This window comes from Neurospora tetrasperma, assembly GCF_000213175.1.
Source record: "Neurospora tetrasperma FGSC 2508 unplaced genomic scaffold NEUTE1scaffold_2, whole genome shotgun sequence".
NCBI classification, from domain to species: Eukaryota; Fungi; Ascomycota; class Sordariomycetes; order Sordariales; family Sordariaceae; genus Neurospora; species Neurospora tetrasperma.
This window is the reverse complement of record NW_009799100.1, coordinates 785,396-803,889: the sequence shown is the minus strand read 5'-3', so window position 1 is coordinate 803,889 and position 18,494 is coordinate 785,396. Positions and strand designations below refer to the sequence as shown.

Genomic DNA, 18,494 nt, shown 5'->3' with positions numbered 1-18,494 from the left:
CAAGGTTGGTTGTATACCGTAGCATTCTGCCCGCACAGCGGGAGCAGCGTAGCATTCGAGCTACTGGTACCAAGCAACACCATCCCTTACCCATGTCATCCCGCGATCCCTCGTGGCTCTAACCTCTACCGAAATTCCCGACGGCGACAGCCCATAACTCAACCGTTATAGCTCAAGTCACTGGCAAAAGGCTCCGGCTGCGGCGTCCAAAAGAATATGCTACCCATCCCCTGAACTCTCAAGTCGCGATCAAGCAACTCCCGGTAGCATTTGGAGTTTTCCCCGGAATCGGTAGATTTCCAAGTAAGACACCTCCTTATCCGGTGATCTGTTGGCTTTAGGCTCGATTTTGAAGGCCCAAGGGCCCACAGCATTGGCATCCCGTTCATCAAGTGAGGTCTGGAGTTTGAGGCTGCTCAAGTGCGCTGATGACTTTCGGTTCGAAGCGATCAGATGATTGCCTGGCTCGACAGTGCCTCCCGCAAAACAGAATTCGGGAACTTGGACGACATCTAGGCCCACATTATTCGCACTCTGGACCCTTGCTGGGGAGTATCCCCGGCTTACACTGATACAAGGCTCAACCATCTGTACAGATGCCTTGCACTTAGGGCTGTCATTGCAAAGCTGCGATCGAGTTCACCAGCCGACCTACATCAATCAGCCTGATCCGATGAGAACCCGGAGAGGATTAGTTGCGGAGAAGAGCCCCAAAGTGTGCTCCATTAGAGCTGGACTGTTTTCCATTGTTCGAAAAGGACAATTTCGGCCATCTCAACTTTCTGTGCGGGAGGGGTGTTTGATCGATGTCGACTGTCCCCACTTGGGATGTAAGAGGCCCGAAATTGCAAGCCACAGAGGCACATGCATACAGTGAACATGGAACGTGAGCCTGGCCAATGTCGTTACGTCCAGAGTCCTATGGATAGGGGTGTACAATTTTTCGAGTTGACATCTGTCGCGACTTAGGAGGACTATGAGACGCGTTTGTGACATTTTCCAGTGCTGGTGTGCCTTGCTGTCCCTTTGGTACACACCTGTGCATTTGCTCTCTCTTTCATACCTAAGGAAACGTTTAGCGCCGAATTCGATGCCACTCCAGTACGGGATACTACTTGTCCTCAACGCCGGAGGCCCGATATGCTATGTCTCGTTCCATCCGTCCCCTAACATATACAAGGGTACTAATGCGCCAGTTGTCTTCTTTGCGACCTTGCTGGCTCCAAAGTCCGTTTGATCCGCTGATAAGTGTTTGTAGTGACCGTCGGAGCGGGTGCCAGAGGACATTGGAGCTTCAGGAGGACCAACGAAGTTTGGTCGGAAAGCATCAAAGCCTGACAGTCACTCGGATGAATACGTCTCCTGCAAGTAGTAACTGGATCCAGCTACTTGCATCGGTTGCTAACACTTCCGCGGTGTCTCTCTGTCCGTCATTTGAGGATTGATTTTGATGGGCTGCCAACAGAGCATGGTTTCTTTGGAAGTCTTCTACTTAAGAGTTGCTCCGTCCAGACGGGTTCAGACGATGAAGCACAAGGACACCGCGCCATCAACCCTCTTAACACCCTTCACAGTCTTACCCTCTCAGTCCCAACACCGAACAGCACTCTTGAAATAATTACCGTCGTTTCAGTCTCCCCTGCCTCTCCCTACGATCACAGTCTGGCCGAAGAGATGGTAACCTTCCAGAGTGGTGCCTTGAGCAAGTTGTGCTCCAAGGATCAGCAAGAACTTTTAGATGCCATCGATCGTCTCCGTCTGGAGGGCATCAACAACTATGTCTCATTGCCGCAAATCATTGTCTGCGGTGATCAGTCATCCGGCAAAAGCTCTGTCCTGGAGGCCATCTCTGGCGTCGCTTTTCCTATCAAGGCGAACTTGTGCACTCGCTTTCCCACGGAAGTTGTTTTGCGCCGCACCCTCGACATAAGCGCCCACGTTTCCATTGTACCTCATGAAGATGCCAACGCGACTGAGCAAAAGGCCCTATTTGCCTTCAAGGAGAAGATGACCTCCTTCGACCACCTGCCGGATATTATCGAGAAGGCCAAGAACTACATGGGAATCTCCACGACACAAGGCAAGGCGTTTTCCAATCATCGCCTTCGCGTTGAGATCACTGGTCCCGATCGTCCACACCTTACTATCGTTGATCTTCCCGGTCTCATACATTCGGAAACGAAGAACCAAACTGCCGCAGATGTCCAGCTGATCCAAAACGTCGTCCGGTCTTACATGAACGAATCCAGGAGTATCATCTTAGCAGTCGTCTCGGCAAAAAACGACTTCGCAAACCAGGTGGTGTTGAAGTTGGCTCGCGCGGCCGACCCCCCCGGTCATCGCACTCTCGGTATCATCACCAAGCCTGATGCGTTACATCCTGGGTCCGAGAGTGAAAAGCAGTACGTCGACCTTGCCAAGAATCAGGAAGTCGAATTTCGTCTTGGGTGGCATGTACTCCGGAACAAGGATTCCGATAAGGAAGCCAAGAACGTTGTCGACCGTGACACCATGGAGCAACAGTTCTTCACTCAGGGCGCCTGGACTGAGCTCCCGCTCGCCCATCTTGGCATTGACAAACTTCGTGAGAGACTGAGCAAGGTTTTACTCAAACAAATTGCCTCTGAGCTTCCCAATGTGATGGAGGAGATCGAGGCCAAGTTTGAGGCATGCAATGCTCAGATTCAGAAGCTCGGTGATCCTAGGGCGAAGGAGGCTGAACAGCGTCTCTACATGTACACGCTTAGCCAGTCTTTCCAGTCCCTTGTGAAGGCTGCTGTGGATGGTACTTACAACCACGACTTCTTCAAGGACGCCAAGACCGACACTGGTTATAGACAGCGAATCCGAGCCGTGGTACAAACTCTCAATGAGAGATTCGCCGACGAGATTGCGTCCCGCGGTCATCACTATGCAATCGAGACGTACCATTCCCGCGTCGTTGGTGACAAGATGGTCTTGATTTCTGAAGAGAAGTTCATCGAGCATATTGAGTGTCTCCTGAAGCGTACTAAAGGTCGGGAGCTGCCGGGTACCTTCAACCCTATGATTGTTTCGGACCTTTTTCTCGAGCAAGCACGGCCGTGGGGTGATTTGGCTCGTGAACATGTCCAAAGAGCTTGGGAGGCTGCTAATCAATTTTTTGATCTCATCATTGCCCATATTGCGGACGCTTCGACCTTGAAGACCCTGAAGAAGGAAATCTTTGGACCGTTTATGGACGAGATTCTGGCTGATATGATGGAGAAGGCCAGCGAGCTTCTGATACCGCACCAGAGTGGCCATCCTATCACCTATAACCAGTCCTTCACAGATGCGCTCCATACGGCCCGAGAGGAGCAATCGAAGAAGAGGCTGGAAAAGGCAGTACGCTCATTCTTCGGCAATCAGTGCACAGAAACAGACATTCATCACCCAACAAATGGGTATTGTTCCAACTGTCGAAAAAATTCCTCGGGTCACAGTGGAACCAACATCAAGGAATTCGTGGATGCACTAGCACGCACTGAACAGAATCCGGAACGTTTTGCGGCCCAAGAAGCCTTGAGTTGCCTCAACGCCTACTACACGGTATGAGCTATGACTATGCCATTTGTCCAGTGCATATTTCAACATCCACTTACACTGAACACTGTTCCAGGTAGCAATGAAGCGTTTCATCGACGATGTAGCCGCCCAGGTGATCGAAGATAAGCTGATTGACCCTCTTGAGAGTATCCTGTCTCCCGTCTCAATCTTCGGAATGGACTCCAAGCAGATCGCCATCATCGCCGGAGAATCCGAGGATAGCCGTATTGAACGAGAACAGCTAAACAAGCAGCTTACGGTGCTCCAGAAGGGTATGGACACGTGTAAGCGCTTTACCGGGATGAAGTTTACTGGTAGTAAGTCCGATCATCCCATGATCATGTTCTTCAACACTGACGGAGGAGTAGACTCGCTGTTTGTCTCCTCAACTTCCGACACCGGTTCCGCGTCTGGAGCTCAAAAGATGCCTAGCCCAATGGGTGGTGCAGGCAAGCGCAAGACCAAAGCGCAGAAAGACGAAAAAAAGCAGCCACAGAACGCAGGGGTATAGCTCCTGACACCTCTTTCTGATCTGCAGGAGATGTTGACAGTCATTCAAGGCTAGCGCTTGAGCCCGGCTGTTAACAGCGGCAAGCGACCGAAACTCATACCTTCATGGAGAGTAATCCCTTGGCTCCAGGGCATGACTTCTCGCAGGGATATTATCATCTCCTGGCGCTACCAGGGGGTGATGAGAGAGACGAGGGTGGAACATTAGGTTATGATTGCGCAGAGGTCCGTGAGCTCCATGCCATAGCTGACATAGATTGAATTTGAGTCTGCTTTCCATATACTGCGCATGGCAGTGATAATAATTCACAGGGTACCAAGCGAACCGCTAATCCCACTGCGGAATCGCATCGCAAATCTCAGCCACCAGCGTCCAAGTTGGCAACAATACTCTGACAGAGGCACCTGGATGGTCAACCCATTCCCAAACCGGCGGTGTATCTTTGATGCTCCTGAAGGATAGGACTGAGATATACATCACAACAAAGGGAACAAAGCCCCGATCTGAAACGAGATCCAACTCTATAAGTCCAACTTCTAGCTATTTCCTTTGTTCGCTGACTTCGCTTTTTTCACGCGCGTACACATACTAGGTACTTACCTGCCACGAGGAACTGAAACCTCTCCCAGACTCGGTCAAGAACAGTATCCTCCTGCATCGCATCCGAAAGATTTTGTTCTTCGCCGAAACTCAGTACATCACATGAGCTTCAATCTCTACCGTCTCTGACCAAGCTATTCAATGCTCAACCCAACCGCCAACCGCGGTGCCAAACGCCGGTACCCATCCGCCAACGCAACAGACTACAACGAGATCGAACCCCCGCGCGTCCCTCTCTTTTGCATGCCCCTGACCCAAAGTCGCAAACTCATTCGATTTCCCTACATCCCAATGCCCTCCACCACGAAAAACACCCCACGCCCAACCAAGAGGGTAAAATGGAACAAGGAGCCGGCGCACTGGCGCACAACACCCGGTGACTTTGTCGACGGCACCGTCCTCCATCCTTCCTCTTCCTCTGACAATGATGACGACGACACCAATCACATTTCAGGCTCAAATCAAACCTCGGCTTCCTCAGACGGTAGCAACGCGTCATCAGACATAATCATGCTCGACGGCAGCCCGTGCTCTTCCAAAGCCGAACTCGCTCGGCTCCCCCCGAAGAACAACAACAAGAACAAGCGACCACTCTCCGAACCAGCGCTGTACCAGACTATTGAAGAGGCGGTGGCAAGGACGTTGAAAAGACGGCTGGTGCCGCATTTGAATAAGGTCGAGGAGATGGTGCAGCTGAATGCGGCGGAGGCACTAGAGAGGACGAGGGAGAGAATACGGATTGCGTATCAGGTGGATTTCGAAAAGTTGGAGGAACAAGTGAGGAAGGCGAAAAGGGTGTGTAAAGAACGGGAGAGGGAGATTGAGCGGTTGGTGAGGGAAAGGGAGGGGGGGTATTGGGGGGATGGGGATGTGGCTGAGGGTCAGGGCGGGGAGGGCGCAGAGGGAGAGAAAAAAGGGGAGGAGATGGCTGTGGAGAGGGTGAAAAGATTATTTGTAGAGTTCAGAGCGAAGGTGTGGGAGTTTGTGAGCAGTTCTGCACTACAATTGGAAACGAAGAAGGCGAAGGTGATGGAGGTGGATATCATGCGATTGCCGTGGGTGCCGGATCAGCAGCTGTTTGGGAGCGCGTCGGTGGAGGTGAGGAGGTTTTTGGTTATGGCGGCTGTGTTTCAGGTGTTGTATTCGAGGATTTTGAGGCCCGGGCATAGAACGTTTGGAGCCGAGCTGGATGGGGAGGTGGATGAACGGGGGGAGACGGGGCGCGTAGAGAGGCAGTTGGAGGATATCGAGGGGTATTTGATGAGGCATGAGAAAGGTATGTTATCCGTCTTGACTTTTGAGGGTATGGGACGCTAATGAGATACGACAGTGAGACACAAAGGCGAAGCAAAATGGCGAGCGGTCAACATCAACCTCTTCAAGCAACTTCGAAACGGGATCTTGACGGTTGAAGCTAAGAGCGCAGCCCAAACATTGATCGGGTACCTTGAGCCCTTGATGAACTTCACCTTCTCGCGGAACAAGAAAATGGTCGAAAAGATTATCGAGCAGCTTTGCGAGCAGGCTGTGGATCTGAAACTGGCGATCAGGAAGTCGCCAGTCCCATTACGGATCGAAATTGCATCGAAAAGCACCGACGAGGAAGACGATGAAGATCCTCCTGAGTGGGAACCAAAGGTGGACAAGACCGGAAAACCGTTGATCGACCCGCGATGGCACGAGAAAATGGGACAGCTAAAGTTGACGACAGAGGAGAGGGACGTGAGCACCAGGGTCAAGTACATCGCCTTCATCCCGTTCGGAGCGTTGGCGAGATGCGAACCCAACGGACTCAAGGTGGCTGTGGAAAGGGCATGGGCGATTGGAAGGGCCTAGCCCTCGTCGTCTTCGTCAACACCGCCCGAGATGGTCAAGGGCTTTGATTGCTGTTGTCGTTAACAGTGGGGTCCACGCGGCCCCTGAGCCGCTGGATCGGCAGTCGACCCGGGGTTGTGTACTCCACTGCTACTCTACCCTTGCGGTGATGCGGCCGCACATCCGCTCCGGCCCGCTCCCGGATATTGCAACCGCGGAGTCCGGAGCTAAGACAAGAGATTTTATTGGATAGAAGGAGTTAAGGCACGATACTTGATGCGGCTTTGGGCTTATGTCAGAATCAAGGAGCGACGACGATGGGGCAAAGCCAGGCAGTGCTAGATAGCATCATTTCCCGTCGGCCGCTTCAGAGTTGCTGGCAATGATATATAGCTTGATGTTTCTTTCCCATCCGTCCTTTGAACCCTCTGTTTCCTCTCCCTTGTTCTTCTTAACCCATTGCATTGCAAGCACACCAAAATCACCAATCCATCATGCATCTAATCCTCACAGGCGCCACCGGCCTCATCGGCTCCGCCGTCCTAGACGCCATGATCAAGACCAAAGACATCACCAAGATCTCCATCATCAGCCGACGACCCGTCAAGATGGCCGAAGACGCCAAGGACCCGCGCATCAACGTCATTCTTCACAAGGATTTCGAGAAGTACGACAGTGAGGTACTCAACCAGCTCCAGGGTGCAACGGGATGTGTTTGGGCGCTGGGAATCAGTCAGAATGCCGTTGGCAAGGAGTATGTTTTTCTTTCCCCTCTGTTTTTCTTCACAAAACCCCCAAAACTGACAATAGTCACAAAAAGGGAATACGTCAAAATAACCAAAGACTTTCCCCTCGCCGCCGCCGCCGCTTTCCAGACCTTACCCCCTTCTTCTTCTTCTCCTCCCGACCAAGATAAACAACCCTTCCGCTTCATCTACGTCTCCGGCGAAGGCACCACCACCACCCCTCTCTCCTCCAAACCCCTCTTATCAAGACTCACCACCCCCTGGTTCGCCATCATCAAAGGCCAAGCCGAACTCGCCCTCTCCCAGCTTTCTAGTCCCACCTTCCTACCCTTCTCTATGCGCCCCGCCTTCATCGACGCGGCCGCCCACCCTGCCATTCACCCGTACATCCCCAAAGTGTCCGGCCTTTATACTTTGAGCAACTGTGTTTTGGGACCACCCATCCGAGTGGGGTACAAGAAGATGTGGAGTCCTACGGAACATTTGGGCAAGTTTTTGGTGGAGATGGCGATGGGCAAGTGGGATGAGACGATCAAGAAGGAGGCGGAGGCTTCGAATGAAAAAGGGTTTGAGAAGTTGGAAGGGGGTGGGATGGTGGTGGTGGGGAATGAAGGGTGGAGGAGGATTGCTTCGTTGGAGGGGTAGGTGCCTCTAGGGAGGTATCGGTCTTTTTTCTTTTTTTCAGAATAGAATAAGTCGGTCAATTTGGATGAGAGAGAGAGAAAGGAAGGAGAGAGGAAGAAGAAGAGGAGGAATGTAAGATGGTTGAAGGTACAGGCGGCGGGAAGTGGAGGAGAAAGATTGTGGGCGCCATGAGATGAGAATGTAATGGTATGGAAGATGTTGGCTTTTTTTTCTGGCGTGGTTTAATGTTTTGGATGGTCGTTCGTACGCGGGCGGGTTCATAAACCTTTGGGCTATATACAAGAGTTGCGTAGTTATACCTGCTGGCCACTTGTTCATCAACAGGGAGTGAGAATGCATCATCTTGGTACGGGACAATGGGATGCATGTCGACAGCTGTCAAAACCGAGGGTTGGGTTCAGTTGGAATGATATAGACACAGTAACATTGAGTTTCTATTCAGACGGTTGTAGATAAATGGTCGGCCGAACGTCCGGCACCGCACCCCGCATGCCGAATGTGCAAGTATCCTAAATTACTGCCCATATGGCGGGACGACCTTGGGGAACTGCTGGACACACGCCCCACCACGGTTGACATCCTCACCCAGGCCGGCAGACAACCAGACCTGTGAGCCGCACCAGAGAATGTTCTTTCTTCCGATGGAATCCTGAAGCGTGAGCTCACCAGTGGCGGGATTAACGCATCCCTTGATCTTGCTAATCCGGCCACCCTGTGCAATTGCGCTTTCGATAGATTCTTTGGTGTTTACCTGGGGCCAGTTGCTTCCCGAATTGGCGGTCGAGATATAGACATAGTATGTGTAGGTATAGGGAGCAATTTTGTCGTGAAGGTACAGAGAGCCTTCGCTATCAAGAGCAAAGTTGTACCGGGGCTGGATGCTCTGGGAGGTGGTGGTGCTACCAGCTTGCCAGTTTATGCCACCGGTCAGGGCGTTCAGCATGTTGGCGTACATGTAGAGGTCGTTGTTGTTGAAGGTAGTCATTGCACGGAAGGCGCCGGTGTTGATTTGACACACAGGTTGCACGGGCTCGGGGGCTAAGGTCGCGGTCTCGATCGCGGTGACAGTAGCAGTGAGGGAGACGACATCGGTCTGAGTGGCAGTGACCGTCTCAACATCATCCACAACAACAGTCACGGTAGTCGAGGCTGTGGCCGTCACTGAGACCAACTCAGTTTCCGTAGTGGTAACGGTGGCAGCGACAGAGGCAAAAACGGTCTAAGAAGTCAAGTCAGCTTGGTTCCCCTGCGAGTCTCGACATGGTGAGAACTTACAGTGGTCTCTTCGACAGTAACAGTTGAAATAGGAACAGGAACGGTGACGGTTACGATCTCAGCACCGACGCACTTGCAGGCCGACTTGTACTTGTCGAAGGACGGGCAGTCCAAGGCGTACTCGGGAAGCGCCGGAGAAGACTGTACGGGAGCAGGCTCGACCGAGGCCGAGCTGGTGGGCTCCACGAACGTCAAGGTATCGATGTCGCGCTTCTTCTCGGTCGGAGCAGGGACGGTGATGGTCTGGAAGACCGTCTCGGTGCTGGCAATGGTCGTTTCGGTTGTGAGCTGAATGACTGTCTCGGTACCAACGGTAACGGCAGAGCTCTCGGTGAAAAAGATCGTCTCGGTGGCAGCGGTGGTTGACTCGATTTCGGTGACAATCTCGGTGCCAAGGACGGTGGCATACTGGGTAGAGGACACAGTAACGGTCTCGGTCACGATGCGGGCCGGGGCCGACACAGTCTCGACAAGGACCGAGGCGCAGTCATCAATTCCATGTTGGTTCAGGACAATGGCTGTTGTGAGATCTTGGTTAGTATTTCTTGTGACAACATCTTACTGGAAGCAATCGTACCTTTCAAGCACTTGTTGCTGCGACAGCAGGCGGCCGAGGCCAGGTTCAGCCAGGCAAAGCCCGAGGCCAGGAACAAAGCTTGCTTCATGATCACAACCAAAGTGGTCTCGTTAAAGAATGACTGGAGTGAGTGGTGAGCGAGTGTGTTGAGACGTCAACCTCTTTTTGTCGAATCCCGAATCCACGGTTGGCTGTGTCGATCCCTTTTGTTTGGGTATGGAAATGGAACGCTTTTATTCACACATGCGGGAGAAGCAAGGAGAGCGGCTGAAGGCTGAAGTCGGTCCATGTGTAATTTCCGTGTGCTGGTGGTGATAGGACGCCACACGAGCTATCCGCGATGGTGCATCTCCTTTCAGTTGGACGAATCTCGACCATTTCCCGCTAACCCACCTCAGCCCATCCCTAGGAGGACTAGTAGTGTGTTGACATGTTGCCGGATATTTGGGAGACGGGCAAACACACGTGTAGGCCACTAAACATGGGGACTAAGAAGCTTTCCATGAGGGAATCTGGCGTGGTTAAAAACGATAGCGCGGTCAATAGCGCGGCCGGATCCGTACTCGCTTGGCGGCCGATGACAGCTGAGCCGCCATCGTGTAGACGAAGAGTTGGAGGGAATGGGGGATCCTGGGAGCCCTAGAACAACAGAGCCCATAAGAGTCCAGAACGTTGCGCACGTTGAGATTGTGGAGTCGAGATGAGATTGGAAAGGTGAGGCTGATTGCTGACGGATTGTTGCTTGATGATTGCTCAGATCATGCTGTCGTCGAATTTCGCAAACAAACTCAATAGTCGGAATGACATCCAATTTCCAGTGGTTGCAGGTGCGCCTCCCTTCTGTGCCTCTGATTTTGCCGTCGAGCCGGGGTAAAGCAGGCCGATTCGACGCCACGGAAGGAGTGGCTTTCAGTGGCTCCAGTGGCTTTTAGCTTTAGTGCACGTGCCAGATCTTTCAATTGTTAGTGCTGGGACCCGGAATTGCACTCACCATTCCTCGTTTGGCCAAAAAAACAACTATTCCATCGCGAGATTCACATCTGACATCCGCTCGGAAACCAGAGTTTAAGGATCAATCACTCACTTACTTGACCGCGTGAAGCAAAGACGATGACAAATATCCACGCTACTTCGACATTCGGCCGCCGGACCAATTCGACAGGATGATAGATACAGTCAGATTGCTAAGCTCGATACTCGACAACACCCATTCCTCAGACATGATGCGGACCACGTCTCTCGGACTCGGCGTCGTTCCATGATTCCATCTCGTACTGCCGAACTCCACGAGGCCCATCGGCACCCTTAGACCCAACCTTCTCCACCCCGGGCTGCAACTGCTCAGCACTGTCGGCATCCGGCATCTTGACAAAGCTGGGGAGCTCGTTCTGCTTGGACGTGTTCGAGCTTACTCCCAGGAGGGACATGAGGGACAGGAGGCTCTCGGTTGGTAAGATGCGTGCCAGAATGGGTCGTAGCGTAGGGCCGCATGCAGCAACAATACCGATATGGACCTCAGCCAGATTCCAGATGGAGAGACCCGTGAGCATGGCTATGTCACTGCGTTAGCTATCAGATGGGATAGGACAAGGAAAACTGGGGCTTACAGATGGCATCGGACGTCCACAGACCCAAGCTTGCCTTGATGTAGATGTAGGCTTTGGCGATGGACGCACCCACGGACCTGTCACCTAACGTTAGCTTGGATGCCACTGTACAAGCTCGACTGAAAAGACTCACAGGGCACCGATCATAAAAGTCAGCAGCGTCAAGAATCGGGTACGCCTGTCCATCTTCATGCTGAAGATCACGGGGATGGGGATGAGCAGTGTGATAAAGTCGGTGGCAACATCACTGCCCACCATGGCATATCCGGTCGGGATGGCGCTTCCACAGTGATCCAAATACGCTTGTGGTTGTCCGAACAATGCCTTGAGATGGGAACCGCATTCTAGCAGGCCAGCCAGGACAAAGGACAGAGTCCACACAATAATGACGGCTATCCAGACCATAAGGAAACGACGAAACACTACCCGGGCAAAGAGGTGCCAGAACAGGAAGCACACAGACAGCTTGATCAAGCCGAGGGTGGCGATACCGAGGAGCAGGAACGAGAGTTCGATCTGGGCAAATGTCGGTTAGAATGGGACAGAGCAAGGCATGGATAGGTACGAAGCGCACATGTTTGGCCTTGTTCAGACGTCCGTTGACTGCTTTGGGGTCTTCGATCGATGCCCCTAGTGGATATCCCAAAGCTTGTTCCTTCACGCCTGTTTTCTCGTTAGAGGTTGCGTCCAAGCCAAGCAGAGATGGTCGGCGTCTTCACTTACCATAGATCTCCATCACGGTCATTCCGGTTGCAAAGACTGCAGCTACCAAAATCAGCCAGTCGGCCGTAATGTAGCCTTGTCGCTTCCACCTCTTGGAGTAGAATCTCAAGCCAACACAAAGCGTTGAGATAATCCACATGATGACAGACCCGGCGATCAAGCCGCCCGGGCTGTCATACTCGGGAGGTGAGAGTTGTGGTTGGGACATGATGGCTCAGGGCTGTTTGATCTGTTGTTGGCAATGACTTGAGCCCAATTCATGGACAGAACACCGAGGTGTTGGCCTCAACGGGAATCGCTACCTTATCACTATGGGTTTCATTCCGTCCATTTCACCATTCCGCGAGCCAAAAGGTACAGACCTGATCCTCTCCAGCCTTCCCTGGTCAAGAGTAAGCGACCAGGGCAAAATGTGCCGACAGCTGATGCCAGCCATTCCCGTCTTTGTCCGTGCCGTTGCACAACAGTACCCTCGACCTTTCTACTTCCCAGCATGGTCTCTGGTCCGGGCATGTTACAGTCCTCGCTACTCCAAGCTTCGGCCGACGCACGCTCACCACCACGACGCTGATTTTGTGTAGCAATACATGCTGCCGTATGCCATAAACGGTGTGCCGTGTCCGGTGTCCGGGAGGGTTACACAAAACGAAAATCTTGGGCTGTCTGCCTGCTACTACTCAGTACACTATAATATCTGCCGTCAGCCCCTCACCTCGTCCCCGTACCCTCCCTTGAAACCATTTATCCAATGCATACACGCGAACCACAGGACAAATACCACACTGCTGCAGCAGCGAATCATGGTCAGCAAGGGGACGAACCGCCCAAAATGAGGGGGGCGGACATCGGGCCGTTTTTATATGGACACACAAAGACCACAAAATCTGCTTCATTGCGGCGTAGACGGAGCACCTCAGCGACCCCCCACCATTTCTATCGCGGATGTGGCACAGCAATACACAGTAGTGTAGTCTACGCATGCGGGCGGGATCAAAGTCGGATAAGAGAGCGAAGGGATCATCGTCAGCCAGACCTTTGTTATGTTGCATCTGCCCACGGTTGAAGCGAATAATGCAACCCGGCAGAGGATTGGGAACCACTATCGGGGCATGCGGAATGCTTAGCCGGTGGCTTTGTGAGGAGCCATTGCACCCAACCCAATATGTAAGCCACAGGCGGGGGATTTTCTACGAGTGATAGTATCCATACTTTGACAACCTCCCGGTCTTGGAGTCCGGTTACATTTGCGATTACGCTGCACATCATCCGAATGATCGGCCAATCACTCCACTTATCGGATTCGGAAGATGCTTCTTGCAGGGACGGAGTGCTTGGCTGACTGATGAATCGCAACCATTGCCGTTCTGCAACAGACATGTCGTTGGCGACGTTGGGGATTTTTGGATGTAACTGTTGATTTCAGTTTCCATCCCATTGCTGTCTCAGATCAACAGTCAGCAATTAGTCTAGTACTTACCATGAAGGGTCAATGACTAACACTTCCCCGCAGTTAATCCCACTTGAGTTACTGCCGTTGGTGCCGCCGGACCTCTCCTCCATCGATTCGTGTTCCCTTCATTCGCCCTGACAGCCGTTTACGATTGACGCGCAAACCCCTCTGACTCGTTCCTTCTTTGACACATGTCAATAATATTCCGCGTCTTTAATTGTGGGACAAAGTCAACAAAAGATCTTGTCATCATCACCACTCTCTTGCGCCATCAAGCAAACCACCTGCCAAGAAGCTTGACAGCTTGAAGCACCCCAATGCATCCTCACTACCTTCCCTGAAGAACGCCACTACCTTCCCTGAAGAACGCCATCACAAGCAATCAACTCAACCAAAAGAACCAAAAGAACCACGATGCTAGCCGCACTCCAACCGCTCCAAGCGGTCCTCCTCGGCCTAGCCGCGGCAACCTCTGCTGTCCTCGCGACAGACACAACGCCCATCGTCAAAGACCCCATCAACAACCTTTCTTACAAGGGCACCATCACCACCGTCGGACCTAAATCATCAGAAACCACCACCAAGATCGAACACTTCCTCAACATCCGCTTCGCCGAGGCCCCCCGCTTCTCCCCTCCTACCCCCTTTCTCCCCTCTTCCGGGAGCACCATCGACGCCACTTCTTCCGGTCCAGCATGTCCCCAACTTCTCCCCGCCATCCCTCCCTTCTTCTCCATGACTGACGAGATCAGCGAAGATTGTCTCAACCTGCGCATCTCTCGCCCTGCAGGCACCAAAGCAGACGACAAGCTGCCAGTGGTCGTGCACCTCCATGGCGGCGGGGTAGTCAAAGGGTCGGCGTACGATCCTCACTTCAACCCTGACAAGCTGTTGGCGTTGAGTGTGGAGATGGGCGAGCCAGTGATTTATGTCGCTATCAATTATCGACTTACCATCTTTGGGTTCCCGCGACTTCCTTTGCTCAAGGAGCAGAAGTCTCTGAATCTGGGGATGCGCGACCAGAGGGCGGCGCTGGAATGGGTTAGAGATCACATTGCCCATTTCGGCGGAGACCCGGAAAGGGTTACCGCGTTTGGGTTGAGCGCTGGCGGGACGTTTACGAGTTTGCAGATGGTTGCGTATGGAGGAGCCAAGGGGGCGCCGTTTACGCGGGCGTGGATGATGAGTGGACCGCCGGGGACGGCGCTGAATATGACGAGTGAGGAGACGGAGAAGCACACGAGGATGGTTGCTGAGCGGGTGGGTTGTGATGTCGAGAAGGGGGATGAGGAGGTGTTGGAGTGTATGAGGAAGGTGCCCATGGATGAGCTGACGGAGAAGGCGATGGCGTACTCGATTGAGAATCACCCGCCTGCTGGCTTGTTTACGTTTATTCCTTCTATTGATGATGACTTTATCCCGGACCGGCAATCGGTTCTCTACCAGTCTGGCAAATTCGTCAAGGGTACGTTCCCATTCTTTTCTCTCTCCTTTTTTCCTCTCGCGTTGGTCACTAACATCTCATGTAAAGGCATCCCCACAATCCTCGGTTGGGCCCAAGACGACGGCGCCACCAACGCCGGCCCAGCACACCTCTTCACCTCTGAAGAATCCATGATCCCCGCCTTCCACGCCTTCACCGGCCCTTCCTCTCTCACCCCCTCCGACATCTCCACCCTCTTCTCTTTATATCCCGAATCCGACTTCACCCCAGAATACCTCTCATACCTCGCTCGCAAATCCGCCGACGACCCCGAAGCACCCATCCACTACTTCCGCATCTCGCGCATGTTGCGCGACCTGCTCTTCACCTGCTCCTCTATTGACTTTGGGTACCATGTCTCGCGCGCTTCGTACGCGGAGGACCCTGACAACTTTGCGGGAGTGAGACTGTACACGCTCAACCAAAGTATGTTGACCCCGCTGTTCAGCAGAGCCGGGATGCCGTATCTGGGCGCGGTGCATGGTAGTGATACCAACTATATCTTTAATGGCGTCTTTCCGGAGTTGGACGACGCTTGTTCAGAGGAGGATAAGGAGTTGGCGAAAGAGATGGCGGGGGCGTTTGTGAGGTTTGCTGCGACGGGGGATCCGAGTTCACCTTCCAAGGACAAGAAAGAGGGAGAAGAAGGGTGGGAGTGGCCTGAGGCGTTTGGCGGGCCTGAACTTGAAGATGATGGGGTTACCGCCAAAGGGCTGGAAGAGCTACGGGGTTTGAATGTGCATGTTATTGGTGGGCCGGTGGGGACGGGAAGCTGTAAGGTTAGACATCATGGACTTGTCGAGGGTCAGGAAGATTTGGGGAGCATGCAGAAGCCGATGATGGGAGAGGGAGTAGAGTATGGGGAGATGGGTGAGAAGGATGAAGCCGAAGAGGCAGCGGCTAAAACCCCGGAACAGATGAGGAGAAGGAGAGCGGCGCTGATGGAGAGGGAGAAGTTGCTTAAGCGCTGTGCGTTCATCCAGACTTTGAACGAGAAGCTTGGTGTTTGAGTTTGTTATGGTGCCGAGTTGAGCTACAATTTGGTTAGAGACGGGGCCTGGAACATGGCAACAAACATGTATAATGCCGTCTCCGGGCAGGAGGGATACAGTAGGCTGAGGATAAGAATAGTGACACGGAAGTAGGATTCAATATGGAAGATGCGGGCAATTCGAGTGGGTGCATGTTCACTGAATGTTGACTCTTGACAGGTATCACACACGGCTGGTTGTTTGTTGCTATGTACGTCCGGCCAAGAGATACCGCTCGTTCTTCGTGGGGTACAAGCCGAAGCCAAGAGACTTGGGAGCAAGAGCGTTGGGATTTGGGGATGCTTTACCCTTCAGAGTGTTGTTCTCTTTCTCTCGCCCAGTGTCTTTTGAACATCACCAACAGTCGCTGATATTAGATTCTACACCCTTAGTGACCGGTCTCAAGAGCTAGCTGTCTCTTGGGGTACAAACGCGCCGTGAATGGCTTCCGATTCGGTGTACTGGCATGGATAGGTGACGCCGCAGAGCAGTTTGGACATATGATTGATGGAACAAAAGCGAAATTCACGGCAATGTGGGAGTGTTGGTACTGTGCAAAACCTCGTTGAACCGTGGAGCAACGTCCATATATGCGCACTCGGCGCTTGGCTGTCTGTCGTTGGTGAGTGTACGAACCTGTGCAATGTGTGTCAGCGAGCCTTGCCGGTAAAACTTTCTTGGTCCTGATCCCGGTATGGTTGGAGGGTAGGTAGCTTTGGTCAAGCCGGGGTGAACACCGAAAGGAGTTAACATTGAAGAAGCGGAACTTCGTTGTGATGGCAAAGGATGGAAAGCAACTAAGAGGCACAGTCAGCATTGCATGTCGGTAGTTCTCCGAGCGGCTGCAGTCATAAGCCACCATCGGACCACTGCCGTTAAGTTGCCTCCTTTGCTTCGCTTATGCTGACTGGCGATTGTTGTAAAGGCAGTTATAACGACCAAAATGTTTACTGTGATGACAGTACCTGGAATCACGAGTCCCCTGCTGGCGTGAATCCTTTTAGGCGCCTATCAGCACAAGTACCGCGAGGTGATCCAGATGCCTCTACCTTCCGACGTCTTTGCCAATCGGGTCTGATTGTGCTCTCTGGTCTTGCTTTCTTACACTCAGCTCGTATATCTTTTGGTCTGAAGTCATCGCCAGTGCTGTTGTGACTTTTCTCCGTCCTGGCTTCATCTCTTGTTCTTCTTCTTCAGGCACTCCTCCAACGCTGGCAGCTCCCAAACACCACTCACCTTGAGCACCCTCAAAGCCGAATTAGCAGTTCAAGCGTTGCAAACATGAAGACTGTCACGCTATTTGCCTTGCTTGCGGCATCAGTCGTTTCAGTGTTTGCTGCTCCCATCTCGTCTCCAGGTAAGGAACCCTCAACGATTGACTTTCACGAGCTTTTTGACTGACGAGTGGACCACCGCAGATGTTGCTCAAGCCATACGACGAGATGGGCGGGGGACAGAGTTTGACACAGACCTTTGCCTTCTCAAGAAGCGGACGGGGGTAATTGGCGAGGGGATTGACAATTGCGACATGTAAGGAGGATCTGGTTATTGGAGCGGCATTGCAGTGATTTTTTTTTTCGGATGGATGGATGTCGGGTCCGAGGAGGAAGAGGGGTGTCCAGTCACACAAGGGCAGCAATGGTGGGGGACAAGCCTGTTCCTTCCGAAACAGTGCTGTTTCCCCGGGTTAGGTGTGATTTAAGGCAGGCACGGAAGGATTCGAGAATAGTAATCCCATTGTAACTTCCGAAAGGGCTGACCTGATGAGCGGGACAAGACTGGGCGGCTTTGGGTATCAAGGGAAGGTCCATCTGTGTGCAATCAATTGAACGAGACTTGATGATCCTTTCGGGTTCAGGTTGTTTATCTAACTGCGCCGCAAAGATAGACAAGTTCGCCCAGAGGCCATTCCAGGCTGCCTTGCTCGGTACCGTCCACAACGTCTGACGCCCCCAACTCAAGCCCCGGTACTTCCTTGTTGTATCACCCGGATTCCGGCAGATGGACCCGTTAGGTCATCTCTCATGCTTTGCGTCACTCTCCGCTTATGTATCACCATTGCTAGTCCCGTCTGACACACATACAATAGTTGTGTCTAGCCCTACAGCGCCAAGAAGCTGGTTCGGTTCCTCAGCCATAGTGAAGAGCCGCCGTTGATTTCGGTCCGGCAGATCAGCGCCAACCTCTTCCGTCGCATAGGCGCTTGTGACGGATCCTTCTACTGTTCAGGGACAAGATTATCGGCATGGCTTACGCCACCAACAGACCTAATGCCTCCCCCGGTTGCATCGTATGATATGCTTACACTACAGAGATGGAGCTTATGGGCCAATAGCTGCGCTTTTCCATCAGTATTGTAGCGTATACCCTCATACATACCTCTAGCATTCAACACCGGTCCCTCTTCCGATACTGTGCGGTTGGTCTTCAAGCACCTATTGACAAGGATGAAGGGGAAGAAGGA

General features: G+C 52.7%; 8 protein-coding genes across 8 annotated transcripts; 6 read left to right on the top strand and 2 right to left on the bottom strand.

Annotated features, from left to right (window-relative positions):
- Positions 1-1,674: 1,674 nt before the first annotated feature.
- On the top strand, positions 1,675-4,078 carry NEUTE1DRAFT_78113 (uncharacterized protein; the record flags this gene model as incomplete). The annotated part of the gene is made up of 3 exons (XM_009850754.1): positions 1,675-3,570; positions 3,641-3,884; positions 3,936-4,078. The coding sequence occupies 3 exons, from the start codon at positions 1,675-1,677 to the stop codon at positions 4,076-4,078; spliced, it is 2,283 nt and encodes a 760-aa protein (XP_009849056.1).
- An 82-nt stretch (positions 4,079-4,160) lies between these two features.
- NEUTE1DRAFT_116244 (uncharacterized protein) lies at positions 4,161-4,356 on the top strand (the record flags this gene model as incomplete). The annotated part of the gene is made up of 1 exon (XM_009850753.1): positions 4,161-4,356. The coding sequence occupies one exon, from the start codon at positions 4,183-4,185 to the stop codon at positions 4,336-4,338; it is 156 nt and encodes a 51-aa protein (XP_009849055.1).
- A 463-nt stretch (positions 4,357-4,819) lies between these two features.
- NEUTE1DRAFT_135829 (uncharacterized protein) lies at positions 4,820-6,514 on the top strand (the record flags this gene model as incomplete). The annotated part of the gene is made up of 2 exons (XM_009850752.1): positions 4,820-5,954; positions 6,009-6,514. 2 exons carry the CDS (start codon positions 4,820-4,822, stop codon positions 6,512-6,514), a joined length of 1,641 nt encoding a protein of 546 aa, XP_009849054.1.
- A 473-nt stretch (positions 6,515-6,987) lies between these two features.
- On the top strand, positions 6,988-7,884 carry NEUTE1DRAFT_38537 (uncharacterized protein; the record flags this gene model as incomplete). Its single annotated transcript, XM_009850455.1, has 2 exons — positions 6,988-7,247; positions 7,314-7,884. 2 exons carry the CDS (start codon positions 6,988-6,990, stop codon positions 7,882-7,884), a joined length of 831 nt encoding a protein of 276 aa, XP_009848757.1.
- A 408-nt stretch (positions 7,885-8,292) lies between these two features.
- Positions 8,293-9,824, bottom strand: NEUTE1DRAFT_120688 (uncharacterized protein; the record flags this gene model as incomplete). The annotated part of the gene is made up of 3 exons (XM_009850751.1): positions 8,293-9,103; positions 9,160-9,677; positions 9,737-9,824. 3 exons carry the CDS (start codon positions 9,822-9,824, stop codon positions 8,399-8,401), a joined length of 1,311 nt encoding a protein of 436 aa, XP_009849053.1.
- Positions 9,825-10,837: 1,013 nt separating this feature from the next.
- NEUTE1DRAFT_116243 (uncharacterized protein) lies at positions 10,838-12,488 on the bottom strand (the record flags this gene model as incomplete). The annotated part of the gene is made up of 6 exons (XM_009850750.1): positions 10,838-11,288; positions 11,344-11,420; positions 11,477-11,859; positions 11,918-12,006; positions 12,067-12,295; positions 12,369-12,488. The coding sequence occupies 5 exons, from the start codon at positions 12,272-12,274 to the stop codon at positions 10,951-10,953; spliced, it is 1,095 nt and encodes a 364-aa protein (XP_009849052.1).
- A 1,234-nt stretch (positions 12,489-13,722) lies between these two features.
- On the top strand, positions 13,723-16,559 carry NEUTE1DRAFT_116242 (uncharacterized protein; the record flags this gene model as incomplete). Its single annotated transcript, XM_009850749.1, has 2 exons — positions 13,723-14,981; positions 15,048-16,559. 2 exons carry the CDS (start codon positions 13,931-13,933, stop codon positions 16,007-16,009), a joined length of 2,013 nt encoding a protein of 670 aa, XP_009849051.1.
- A 534-nt stretch (positions 16,560-17,093) lies between these two features.
- NEUTE1DRAFT_120685 (uncharacterized protein) lies at positions 17,094-17,937 on the top strand (the record flags this gene model as incomplete). Its single annotated transcript, XM_009850748.1, has 2 exons — positions 17,094-17,387; positions 17,449-17,937. 2 exons carry the CDS (start codon positions 17,312-17,314, stop codon positions 17,562-17,564), a joined length of 192 nt encoding a protein of 63 aa, XP_009849050.1.
- Between the last annotated feature and the right edge of the window lie 557 nt (positions 17,938-18,494).